At 38.6% G+C, this 13,953-nt stretch overlaps 1 protein-coding gene across 7 annotated transcripts in view; it reads left to right on the forward strand.

Moving 5' to 3' along the window:
- MAP7D2 (MAP7 domain containing 2) overlaps positions 1 to 13,953 on the forward strand; it is a 132,733-nt gene that overhangs the window by 80,713 nt on the left and 38,067 nt on the right. For 2 of the 7 annotated variants that reach the window (XM_054006347.1, XM_054006337.1), the window contains exons 4-7: positions 8,922 to 9,036; positions 9,923 to 10,021; positions 11,951 to 12,061; positions 13,569 to 13,691. In XM_054006347.1, the coding sequence (XP_053862322.1) occupies positions 8,922 to 9,036; positions 9,923 to 10,021; positions 11,951 to 12,061; positions 13,569 to 13,691 (448 nt within the window). Of the gene's footprint in view, positions 1 to 8,570; positions 8,740 to 8,921; positions 9,037 to 9,922; positions 10,022 to 11,950; positions 12,062 to 13,568; positions 13,692 to 13,953 lie in introns of those variants that run through there. The other 5 variants (XM_054006366.1, XM_054006357.1, XM_054006394.1 and 2 more) reach the window with 4 other exon arrangements.

The following is a 13,953-nucleotide window of genomic DNA, read 5'->3' on the forward strand; positions in this document are numbered from 1 at the left end:
TCACACAGAATTCCCCAGGAATAATTATTGTAATATGAATATTATGTATTGATGTCCTACTTTATCCTTGAAGTGACGCCACACATTATGCGGGGAAGACTGGAGTCTGGCCGCTGCCAGAGACTGGATTCTAGATGAGATGGACCTTGGGTCTGATCCCATTCCTATGGGCATGTCTAAACTACAAACTTACGTAAAAATTTGTTAAGTCGACTTACAGCCACCACAGTAATTACTGCAGTGGCTGATATCCACACTACCCTCCTCCTATCGGTAATGCTCATCCTCACCAGGAGTGCTTCCACTGGTGGAAGAGGAGCAGTGGGAGGGGTTGAGAGCCCGGGCTCTCAGCTCCGCTCAGCTCCCCATTGCCTGCCGGGAGCGGGTGCCAGCCGCCTGTGCTTCTCGCCTCTCCATTCCCCACTGAGCGCGGGGGCAGCTGCCCAGGTTTCTCGCCTCCCTGAATGGGGAGCCGGGCGGACATGAACAGCCCAGTGGGGAGCCGGGCAGGTGTAGTCTGGCAGGGAGCCGGGGACAGCTGGGCTCTGGCTGCCTGGCTTTCTTGTCAATTTCAGCCCTGTCAACAGCCAGTGCAAGTAAAGCACTGTCTGTGCAGACACTGCAACGCCATAACTACACTGACATAAGCCCTACGCCTCCTGTGGAGGTTGAGTTATGATGTCGGTGTAGTAGGGCACTTACGTCAGTGGGACAAAGCTGTAGTGTGTACTGACATAATTGGGTCGACATAAATTGCCTTACATCAGCCTAACTCTGTAGTGTAGACCAGGCCAACGTTTCAGAGTTAGCACAATAACTCACGATAAAATGGGGCATGTTCACATCTCGGAAGAACCTTTGCGGTGGATCATTGCAGTTCCGCCCTATGAGGAAGGTTTTAGCAAACCAGAAAGGGATAGAGACTTAAAATACAGTGTGAAAGTTCCAATTCTGCTGAAAACAAATGGCCACAAGCTTGTCCTGCACTTCCAGGATTTCACTTTAACACTTAAGTTCACCGCGGTTATTGTGCTGCTGTTACACAGTAAGGTTCCTCTTACTATTATTATGTGTTCACACGTGGACAGAGGTTGAAGACGGCTTGGGCCTTAGTAGACACTAGCACTGCTACTGCAGCTTAAGATTAAGAATTACGTTTTTTGAAAAGACAGGGAAAGAAAAAAGATGTCATGAGAAGATGATGACTTTGCTAGAATAGTTGACTTTCAAATCTTGTAAGGACACGTTCTAGAGAGCCTTGATAACCTTCCCTATGACCAAAACACCTTTGCAAAAGAGAGAAAATATTTCCATGTAGTATCAAAATGATTACTCCCATTTCTCTTCTTTTAGTCTATGTACATTTTGCCCCGACTTTAACTTTAAAAGAGAAAACAAAATCTGGCCTCTCCCACTTTAACTGTGACATCCTGTTTCTATGATCTGGTGCTTTACTGTCTGTGGAAATGATTTGCTTCATTTAAAAAAAAAAATTATGGTCTCATACCATAGTTGTTTTTTCGGCCCAGATGGAAAATGTTTTTGGTTCACTCCTGCCCCACCTGAGTGGCAGAGCAAAAAATACAGAACGTTTGGCTAGCCAATCAGCGGAGCAAAAAGTAAACAAAGCTGAGTGGCACAGCAGTCTGGCACCCTCTGGAAGTTGGAATCCAGGGCAACCATCCTGCTTGCCCGCCAATGTGTCATATGAATCATCTTAAGAATTGCTCCTGTTTTACCTTTATAATGAGCAGCAACAGACCTCTATCTCCTTCTGAAATTACTTCATTGCCATGACAATACTTTCCCCAAAGATGTGTTAAACTAATTGGAAGCAGCTGGAAATGCATATCAGTGATCCATCTGGAAAAAAAAAACAGGCAAGTATAAGAACATAAGAATGGCTATACTGGGTCAGACCAATGGTCCATCTAGCCCAGTAACTTGTCTTCTGATGGCGGCCAGTGCCAGATGTTTGAGGGAATGAACAGAAAAGGGCATTTAGCAGTGATCCATCCCCTGTCCAGTCCCAGCACCTGGCAGTCAGAGGCTTAGGGACATCAGAGCGTGGGGTTACATCCCTGACCATCTTGGCTAATAGACATAGTTGGACATATCCTCCATGAACTTATCTAATTCTTTTCTGAGCCCAGTTATACTTTCATTCTTCAGACCATGCCCTGGCAGTGAGATCCACAGGTTGACTGTGCATTGTGTGAAGTACTTCCTTATGTTTGTTTTAAACCTGCTGTCTGTTCATTTCAATGGGTGACCCCTGGTTCTTGTGTTATGTGAGTTTTTGTGTTATGTTAAGTGTATGCACCATCACAGACCTTTCTGTAACCATCCTCTCGTGATGTTCAAAGAGAGAAGTGCTTCCACTTGCATCCCACTTGTAAATGCATATATATATGTATATAAAATCTTCAGAAAATCTACTGGGAAGATCATTGCATATCTGTGGTGGAATAAGCCATGAGAATCTGGGTAGAAAATACTTGTTGTTGTTGAGTCTGTAGAACTTTTTTTTTTTTTTTTTTAAAGAAAGGAGAATGGTTCTTCACAATCTGTATTAGGCTTATTCCTTTCATAGAGCTGAGAATCCTTTGCTCAGCTATTTTGTACTAACTCATCTTCAAAAGTACTTGTAGGTAGTGAAAGTCCCACCTATTCTGACTTCTCTTCTTCCTTGTTCCCTGTGCAAAGGCAGATAGGGCGGTTTGTGTATTTTGAAGGGAATTGATAGTAAAAGTGGAGTGGCTCCAGCAAGGCTCTCTCTGAGGTGGTGATTAGCCACATTGCAGAGTGGAGTGACAGTGGGTGTGTTTCCACTTTCTATCATTATTTAGGAGCATTTCCTCAGATAGGAACTGTGTGAATGTGACAAGTAGAAACTGAATTTTTACTTTAACGTAACCCTCTCCTTATTAGCTACTCCTTTTTTTCCTAGAGGTTCCAGATGGCACCATTTTTATCTCCATATTTATTTTAATCCAATAGCATTGGATTAAAAACCTCTGACATTTCAAGGAAGAAAGCACTCTCTTGTCCAGAAAAGTTTCAAGTGTGGTTTTTATTAGTGTATAGCCAATGGTTTTGGGAAGTTTGTTCCTCATACTTTACTAAAATGCAGGTCTGTCCCCACTCCTACCCCAAAGCACTTCTGAGACTGGAGTGCTTTAGTAGGTCTTTCAACATATTCTAAATGTATCTCTTTTTAGATGTAATGTCCTCTGCTCCTCTCACTTTTTGTTAATAAAGCAATGTGAACACCTCCCAAAATGTACGACGTTGGATTACATTCTGACTTGGACTGACTGTGTCAAGCATATTGGGTGCTCTTTCTCATATTTTTCTACGCTGCCCATTCATACATCATTTTGGGGTAAAAATGTCAAATTATATTTTTAAAAATAATCCGTGGGGTTGAGATAGCTCAGTGGTTTGAGCATTGGCCTGCTAAATCCAGGGTTGTGAGTTCAATCCTTGAGGGGACCATTTAGGGATTTGGGGATTTAGCTGGGGATTGGTCCTGCTTTGAGCAGGGGGTTGGACTAGATGACCTCCTGAGGTCTCTTCCAACCCTGATATTCTATGATTCTATGAAAAAGATAAAATTAACATTGTATCTACCACTGTATCGAGGTTTAAATAAACAAGCACTGCAAAATAGGTACATACACAAAACCCAGCTCCCAACTTCAAGACATCTTGGTAATAGCGGTTGTAAAATCATTCTGCATCATTGGAAGGACTTCTCTCAGTAAAATATTCATTATGGAGTAAATTTCATATTTTTGAAACTCGCATTTGGGAAGGATATGTGTTTTAAAAAAAATAGATTGGAAATATTCATGAATGTTTGGGGACTCCAGTTAATTACTTTTTGAACCAAAAAACGTGAATAATAATTTTTTCATAATAAGTGTTGTAATTCATTTGTGTGTAACTTAATCCAATATATAAATACACAAAAAAGTTATTGTCAAACAGTTAAGTTATTACACACGCAACTTACCTGACACAAACTCACAAAAGTAAAGAAATAAAGTTAAGCAACCGATCAGTTCATACTTCTCCTCCAACTGCAAACATGCCCATTATCATTGCTATAACTATCGTATACCACAGACCTTCTGCACACCTGTTCACCAGATATGTTTTCCCTGTCAGTACGAATGTCTGGAGTAGAAATAGGTTGTGTTAAATGAGGGTAGTTTGGTAAAGGGTTGTGTGCAGAAGGGCAGTTAGAAGGAGTGGTGAAGGCCGGCATAAACATTTTTGTGATTTTTTTACAATGCACATTTTTTCCCTTTAAAACAAAACAAAAAAATTCTTTCCCCCATTGCTATGCAAAAGACCCACACAAATAAAAGTTGAAAGTGACTGGGTGGTGGTATTTAGAAATAGTGCAACTAACTATATACACAGTTTTGATTTTTTTAAAATCCTCTTTTTTCATTTTGTTTACTATAGGTGAACAGAATTATTTTTTTCTCTAATCTTACAGTCAGCTAGTTGTTTGTAACAGTGGGTACAAAAATTTCAGGCAGGAGCATGACTTTTTTAAGCTGTCCTTTTAACAAATTCCTTTTTGTTTATACCCATGATATTTGTAAAATAACCTCCAGTTTGAATGAGAAAAGAAATTGGATTCTTTTGCCATTTGTGTGTATTATATTTTGTATAGATGAAAGGGAAGTTCTTGATCAATTTACTTGCGTTCTCTGTGCTAATGCTTTTTTAAAAAGAGTTAATTTGGGGTGATCCAAATGGTTCTGTTTTTTAGACTGAAGAAACTTGGGTTGATGGCTACAAGGGTTTTTGGAATGCAGAAATTTTATATTTTCTGTATGAACAGTAGGTGGCTCTATTCAGGTTTTCATAGTTTGCTTATTCTTGATTTAACCTTCATGCGAAGCTCATGGAATACTATAGGATTGTTTTTGATGGCTCAACATGTCAATAGTGCAGCAGTTATGTTCACAATAGCTATTACAGATTCCAGATGGGAAGCCGGCATAGTGTATGAAATGTCTTTCAAGGAGTTAGGGTCTATGTAACAAAGGCAGCACATTTTGCGTTGCTGATGGAGAAATGCATTTGTGTCCTACTGGTTAGCTATTCCTGGGCAAATAAATTGGTTGTAACAGTACTAAATCCAAATGTTGTTTTTGCTAACCCTGCATTTTATAGGCTAACAAGCTGGGGTTTTTTAGTTTTTTCTTTAAGTATGTGATATTTTGCTAGTTTAAAATGTTAATGTATATGTTTGTTAATTTTGTGAGGGTTTAATATTCAAGTGTTCTGTGATTCTTTGATGAAAGGCACTACATAAATGAAAGTATATATTTCCAAATAAAATATACAGAAAATCCTTCTCTCTTTGTAGTTTCATACTATACAATTTAAGATATCAAATTCTAAATGTGGGTAACATGAGTTTTCAAATAAATATGAAAAAAACCACAGTTTTTCCTTTAGACTATTTCATTTTGTGCTTTATTTTGTTCATAGAACAGTGTTATTAGTTATTTTAAATGCCATCATTGTGTTATCTGACCTACAAAACAGAGGATGACACGATCTTTGCCCCATGGAATATTAAAGTTATAAACAGACAAAACAAATACACATTGCCTCTTATAACCAGCTGACATTTTAATATATAGTATCACGTTTTTTTTTAAATAAGTGTGTTTATAATACTTATTAGCTATGATAAGGTTGGTAGGTTTTGCGGAAGTGTGTTTAAAGAGGGGTATGAGAGAAAAGAGTGATTGTTTTGCATGACGCTGGTGGAATGACATTTCAGAGGCAAGGAGGATAACTGGAGAAAGTAATGTAAATGAGTGGGAGGAGACTATAAAGAGATGGGTGAGGTAGGAGTCTTGGGAGGAGTAGAGGAACTGAAAGGAAATGAGAGCAATGATTAGGCTGTGGAGTTAATATGACCTTGAAGGGTGAGGACCAGAAAGATGAGTGGGAGACAGCAGAGGGATTTGAATGTGGGGATGACGTGGTCAGAGAAGCAGGAAAGGAAGTCTGTTTAGGTCATGGCATGGTAGCCTGGAGGGGAGCAAGTCTGGAATCAGGGAGACAGAGAAAAGCTGCATAGCAAAGGCAGGAGAAGACCACAGTATGGACAAGCATGTTACTCCCAGAGACAGGAAGGAAGGTATGGTTTTTTCTGAGATATTGTAGAGAGAGAGACGTCTGGATTTTGTGGTGGCCTGTGTGTGCCTCTCTATGCATGCACTTGGAGGGAGGGTGGGAAATGAGGAGGGAGAAAAAGAGAAGGGAGCTTGTGTGTCTGTTTAGACACTGATGGTATTGACAGTGACATCAGAAAAAAGGACAAAAAGCTGCAGTTTGCTTTTGGCATGTTTTGCATTAGCTAATGGCAGGGTATTTAGGATGTGATGTTCTAAAGAGAGCTGGAGATGAGAGACAGATCAAAGGGGGAGATGTCAGTATGGAGACATAGATGAAGGACTCATCAGTAGATAGACAATAATAGCTGAAAGTTCGAGATCAGATTAGGTCATCCAGGGTAGCGGGAAAAGATGGAACAATGGACAGAGCCCTGAGAGAGACTGAAAGAATCCACGAAAGAGGGAGAGGAGAAACTAAAGGAGCGGTTGGAGAGGGAGAGGAAGAACCAGTAGAGCAGAATCCAGGAGTAGGAAGTGGCCTGCTGCTGAAATCAGTGGATAGATCATGGAGGAGGATGGGGTGGAGGCATTTACACTCGGCCAGAAATAGGACATGCTCTTTATCTTAATACGCAGCACTGAGATGGTTTATAGTAAAACTAAGCATATGTTTATTGATAAAGAATGTAGACTTGAGTGATACTAAGCAAGAGTACCAGAGACAAATGGTTACAAATAAAACAGAAACATGTTTCCTAGTGACTAAAACTTAATTTTAACAAGTTACAATCTTTGCCTAAGCTTTCTCACTGACCTCAAACTACCAGAATCTCTTGCCCTTCAGGCCAGAGGATCCAGCATTCACAGAATCAGAGGGTGCTGTTCCCTTTGTCCCCTAAGTGATGGAGAGCCAGGATGTTTGCTCCCATTTTATTCCCCAAAGTCCATTGATTTTGCCTCAAGAGCCATGAAGACCTTCTGAGGGTTCAGACTCTGGGGAGTCCCCTAGTATGCTCACCATGCTCTTCCATCACCTGTTAACTTGATTACTTTGTTCACCTTATATGTAAATGTACTTTCATTGTCCTTTGCCTGTAATCAAGCTAGGCAGACAGTTAAATCCACATTCCTTTGTCTAGGGCAGGCTTGTTATTCACTCTACTTAGTATGCTTGATCTAAACATATTTCCAGCACACCTAGCTAACTCTTCACATGCTAAACGTACGTAAATCACGCAATAATATTAATATCTAGTGTGTTACCTGTTTACATATGATACCCAAATGGCAACTTGTAAGGTAAATATTATGAGAAGTCCTTGTGAGCGTGCTCAGTAGAAGCCAAGCAGCAAATCGGGGGGTGAGGAGGGGAGGGAGGATATGACCTTGTGTGCCCCTTATGCATTGCCTCTGGAGACCAGTGTTCTCTGCCAAAGTGAAAGAGGATAATGATAAAAGGATGGTGTTAATGTCAGCGGGAAGTTGATAATTTAATAGATTGGAGGTAACACATGGATTTTGAGATTGGGTTGGGGTTTAACAGCGATGAGTAAGTAAGATAATGTGGTGATCAGGGACAGAAAATTTAGAGCATAAGAATCCAGTGTCTCGTGAAAAATAGTGACTGAGGTAGTGAGTAGAGGAACTGAGGTTAAAAACCAAATGAATGACTGAATGTTGGGTAAGAAAGTGAGAGGCTGCACAACTGGACTGATCTTCAGCATGGAGGCTGAAGTGGCCAAGGATGATGGAAGGCAGTTTGGAGAAAGAGAGGAAGAAGGACCAGGACCGTGGGAGGCAATAGATGCAAAAAATAAGCAGAGGGCAAAGAACAATAGATGCCCATTTTGAAGGAAAAAGAGTAAGAAAGTAAAAGACCAGTGCCAACATCTTGACCAATAAAGCATAGAGAGCGCGCACACTGTAGGGGGAAGATGGCAACAGGCATGGATGGAGGAGTCAGGTTTCTGTGAGGGCCAGGAGGTGGAGGTAGTGGAAAGATCATGGATAAACAGTTGAAAGTTTAAAGGTGGGGCAAGATTTCCAAAGGGACCAAAAAAAGAAAAAAACAATATACCAGGCAGAGTGAAGGGGAGGGGGGATGCGGGGGTAAGGGAGGGGGAAGCAAGTTGTTCGAGCAAGAAGTAGTAAATATGTGTTTAAAAAGGTGTATCTAAATGGAATGGTCTATGCAACTCAGATTAGGATAAAGACAATCTTAAATATCTAATCTGTAGAAGGTGTTTTGGGGGAAGCAGGGATTTAAAAAAAAAGAAAAGAAAAATGTCATCCTGCAAATGCAACCTGCTTCAGGTTTGAAATGATCATTTATCTGTGCAGCTAGGAGGAGCCACTGGCATTGCAGCAATCTAGCTTTAATACTGAAGGAGAAAAACCTGAGGCCTGCTTAGACAAGAAGGAGTTAATGCTTGTCAAGCATTATTCTTACACAAATTAAGTCCAGAGCACAGCAGCAGACTCACCAGCAGGAACAGATGCTAGGCAGTGATGCAACCTGTGGTGTTTACTTAGGCCTCTGTAGTGACCTCAGTGGATTGCAAACAAAGGATACTCTTCTCTGGAGGTAGGTAGACATACTGGTACCTTCTGTATTCAGTCGTTTTTCTTTTGTTGATAGCATGATTACAGGAACCTGTTATGTGTGGTGACAAATGATGTTTATTTTTTAGTTTTGATCAGAAAGCCCAGGTGAACTGAATTAGATTTTATTTCTCTCTCTCTCCATTTTTGCAACAATTTAACCAGGAACGTTTAGAAGCCATGATGCGTCGTTCACTAGAACGTAGTCAGCAGCTGGAACAGAAACAGAAGCGATGGTCGTGGGGAGGAGCACTGACTGCAGGCTCAGGAGGGAGAGATGGTGAGTGAAACAAGCTGCCTGCATTGCAGATCCTGAAGTGCAAAATGCATGAGATTAAAGATAGAAAGAAGGTACCTGTTTATAGTTACTGTGATATTGTGAGGGCTGTTGATAATGTAGCATGAATAAATGCTTTGTAATAGCTTATCAGGTTTCCTGTCTATGCTATCTCCTGGGAAGAAAGGTCACTCCTAAGTTTGTGAAAGCAGGGTCATTTTAATAGAGTAATCAGAAATTGTTTTGGGGATCACAGCAAATGCTAAAATGAAATTTTAAAAAACCCCAATACGTTTAGCTTGCTGTATTCACAAAGGAGCCTAGTGCTGCCCAAACCTTTGCGGAAAACAATCTGTTTTTGTCACTGGCACTTCTAAAAGCTCACAGGGATTTCTAGATGATTATGCAGCATTCACAGTTTAAAATGGATTTTTCCACGTACTTTTTTGTTGTTGTTGCTCTTTTTGATTTGGTTTCATAATTATTTCATAATCAACCATGAACTGCTTTTACGTTTCAAAAAGGTATTCATCTCTCTTCTATTTATATCATTTAAATTCACTGGGTTTCCAAATGGACTGGTTTATTAAAAAAGAAAAACAAAAAACCCTGTGCTCAGATGATGAAATATGACTGCTGCTCTCTTCTAAAATATATTTTTCTGTCCATGTTAAAGCAAAAAACATTTAGCTTTATATCACATTAAATTTTCAGGGTTTGTCATTTAAGAAAAATTGGGCAAGAAATATACTTGCAACATAATAAAAGCATCTCTTATGCTTCTAGAAAGCAACCTCTTTAATTTTCTAGTATAGCTTATACATTATTTTTTTTAATCTATTCGGTAATTTCTTTCACCTCTCTTTGCTCTGATTTTTCTGCTGTATAGGTGAATCAGAAAATACCCCACCCCCTCTCCTAGGTTTAGCTGCCAACACCCTTCCTTCAGACCCTGTGACCTCTACTGCTGCTGCTGATTCCTACAATGGTATTTCAGAGAATCACAGTACCATAGTGTCTCGTTTATAACTGTTCTAATCACTTTAAATCATTCACTGATCTTGTCCTTCCTAACCACTGTTTTTCTTATTATTTCAGTCTGGTACTCTACACTGTTACCGTTAAAGATATGGAATAAATGTCTTTTTTCTTTTGATTTTGTCATAGTGAACCAATGCATGCCTAGCATTCCAGCACAATGGAGACATTCCATAATTTTCTCACTAACTGTGGACTTGAATAACTCAATAAATTCACGTCTTTGTCAAATTTGTGGGCACAGATACATGTTTTTGTAGTTTTTGTGTGTGTATATCATTTGAGTAGCTTGTTCAAGAGAGACTTGATGGGGCAGAGGTTCTATTTTAAAACATTTCAATTATACAATAAGAGTAAATATGTTATGGAGATACATGATGGGTGACATGCTATCTATTCCTTCCAGCCCCACCCTCTACATCCACAATATGTTAAAAATTAGTAAGCATTGTTTTAGTATGCTGAAGTCTTTTGAACATTGTAATAATGATTACAAATTCTGATTCTGCGTTTGTCCTTTGACAACTTTATTTAATTTTATATTATATGTTAGATTAGAATATTAATTTCAGAGGACTGTGAAATAGATCTTGTGTGTCTATACCAGGGATGAATCGTACATTGTGGGGTTTGGGGTTTTTTTGGTGATGTTTGTTTTTTCCTTCAGCTGCAAATATATTTGACATATTTTGGAAATCTAGCACAGCCAACCTACTCAAGAGCTGTTTTTACAAAGATGGGCACAATGGTTATGCCTGCAAAATGCATGAGTAACTGATGTACTGCAAAAAAACATGTATGTAAACCCCAAGACTCTTACTTTTGTGCAGACATGGGTGAATGTTCACACAAAGCAGTATTAATGTACAAATAAGTTATTTGCAGGTTTGCATGCATTTTCTGGAAGCAATCATTGCACCTACCTTTTAAAAATGTGAACATAAGGAATTTTATTGCTTGCTGTAGCAGATAGGGCCAAATCTTGCAGTTGTCACTTTGGCAAGACTTCCACTGATGTAAGTGGAACTCATAGTTGAGCAAGGACTGTAGAATTTATAACATGAATGTGAGTTACCAGCTGAGACTTCTTTATTGTTGTCAGAAGAAACAAAATTTAAAACATAAACAACCCCCCTGAAGACATCCAGTATGCTTGTAGGTTCTGACCATTACATAATGAACAACACGTCGTAGTTCACCACTACAATAATTGGGCATAAGTGATTCCATCATTATATTGAACTTATGAGTATGTAGGAATAGTCATCAAGCCAAAATTTACTTTCTCAAACAGTATTATAACAGAAATAAAAACAAATATAAACAGTTGGGCCAAAACCAAGTTATTGTTTTGAAAGTTCTCATGCACAAGATGGTAAAGAGGTAAATGATGCTATCATTCATCCTATAAATGCATAAATTAGTGTTGAATATCTTGAATTTTGCATTAGAATAGTATTTTGGAGGAGCTGATATACATCTCATCTCCTCCAGACTGAAGCTGAGAGATGTCAGGGAAGAGTTCAAATTTGTTATGTTTGTGTGGCCTATGTATTTTCTTCTTGTACAACTATTGCATTTCTTTCCTTGATACAATTTCATTCATTTGGATTTAGTATGAAGTCACTTGCTCCTGGCATTGTATTGCACAGGGTATTGTAAAATTGAAATGTTAAAATCACAAGTAGAAAAATTGTATCCCAAACTGTATCTTATAAAATGCTGGTATCTACAGCAATTGGAATAGGATTATCTGTTCTACATTATTCATTGCCCCCAGATAAATTACAAGATCCATGAGTAAAAAATGAGAGGTTAATTTTGGGAGCGTTCAACACTGTAGTATGAATATAAATATCTTTAATGCGTCTCTCTGCAGCATGTGACAAACTTTCAGCTTCTACAATGAATCTGCCAAAGCAAATGGAGTCACCAATCAGTAAGCGTCTCTCCTCCTCCACAGCGGCAATAACATATTCCCCTGACAGAGGCAAGTGAATATGCTGCTCATTGTCTCTTATCAGCATAAACTCTCCTATGTTTAAAGCACACTTTCTTGTCCATAGATCTGTTTGTAGCTCTTGAGTTCTTTACAATAACCAATTCTAACATTATTAGGGTGGTGAGTTAAATATATTAGTAAAAGATCTTAAATACATGAAATAGCTTTATAGCCAGCCCAGGATAATGCTACCATGTTAGAGACCCCAGGCTGCGTGTGACTAAATGTGGCATGGCAGATATAAGTCTGTGCCATAGAGGACAAAGTGCACCTTCATGTAACCATTTTGGGTGGCCAGTTATCTGCATTACTGTGGTTGAATATTGGTGAGGAATGGCAGGGCAGTGGAAATGTTGGATGAATTAAAGGATGCAAATTAGTTGTTGGGTTTTTTTTTATTTTTTTTTTTTTTGAGCTGTGATAGTTCACACCGTGATGTATTATGCTTTTGCACCTTAAGTAAATACGAGGTTTATTTAAACAGTAAAACACAGCAAGAATTTCATACTGTTTGTTAGTGCATCACGAGATGAAATACAAACAGGGCTGAGCACAAAATGTAATTGCAGTAATCCTCCAGAAATGCATTGCTTGTGACGCTTTAGCATATTAAGAAACCATAATTAAAAAATGAGCGCAGGTGTGTATTTACTGGGTGTTGTTGACAAAAGTTTGTCATCATTGTGAACCAGCTGGAAGTTGTCACTTGTGTCAAGATTTCTAGAGTATTTTAATTTGACTTAAAGGCCTGATCCATGAGAGGCTCTGCAGATGATGAGCATTCTGCAAGATTAGGTCCTTTAGAAGGTAACTGTACAGTAAATACTGAACGATTTGTCCCTCTGTGAATTGTTTCTTTTAGAACAAATGACAAATATTTTGACAGAAACAAGAAGCAACAGTAAACATACTTCATTTTAAATTCGTTTTAGAGTTGCTTAATAAATATAAATGTAGAACTCGGTGATTATGGTAATAGGTGACTTTATAAATGCAGGTAATAGGAATTTGTTTATAAACATATGTAGTCATACCTCATATTTATGAGGAGGAAAGGCATAAGGATGTACTGTATAAATAAGGTTTGTACCACAGAGAGACTGTGCATTTTAAATGACTCCCAGTGTACTTAGCACACAAACCAAGAACTGCTCTGTCACTGGGGAAAAAAAGCAAACCCTTTTCATGCTGAGTCATGAAAGCAACCATTTTGCAGAACTGAAGTTTCTTCTGTATAAAAAACAAGTTTAATCTACTGTATTTATTATACAGGTTGGAAGATAATTTAGGTGGCTTAAAATGATGAAGAAACCAGAAACCTCCTTCAGAGGAGCATTAACTTCTTTAACAGCATTTTTAAATCACAGACATACCAGGTTTTCTCTTGTTCATTTCATTTGATCATTTCACTGGTTTTATTTGTTATTTAAAACAAATATTTTTTTTTAATTTTTGCTTTTAAAATTTATTTGTTTTATTTGCTCCCATCCTTCAGCTCACCGCATGCACCTTAGTCCAGTGGAAAACTTTATTGTTTCTCGACTGCTGACTCCCACACAGTCTTCTTTAGCCAGAAGCAGAAGCACATTAATGCTTTCTGAGCAATACAATGATTCAGGTAAAAATGAAAATTGTGCCCTTTGAAAATGTTAAGGTATGTGTTTAGCTGCACTTGAAAAATTGCGTAGAGATATTATCTGTTATTTTTTAATATAATTTTACTTCCTTTTTGGGTAGTAATGTCTCAAAAGCTTGGAAATATTTACATGTCTACCCATTTTGTCCTTTTCAGTTCTTTCTTTTATTTATAAGAAAATTTGGTGTCGGGGTCTTGAATTAACTAACTAAAATCAACAGGAAATTCCAAACCAGGGTAGAAT

Source organism: Malaclemys terrapin, chromosome 1 (genome assembly GCF_027887155.1).
Source record: "Malaclemys terrapin pileata isolate rMalTer1 chromosome 1, rMalTer1.hap1, whole genome shotgun sequence".
Classification (NCBI taxonomy): domain Eukaryota; kingdom Metazoa; phylum Chordata; order Testudines; family Emydidae; genus Malaclemys; species Malaclemys terrapin.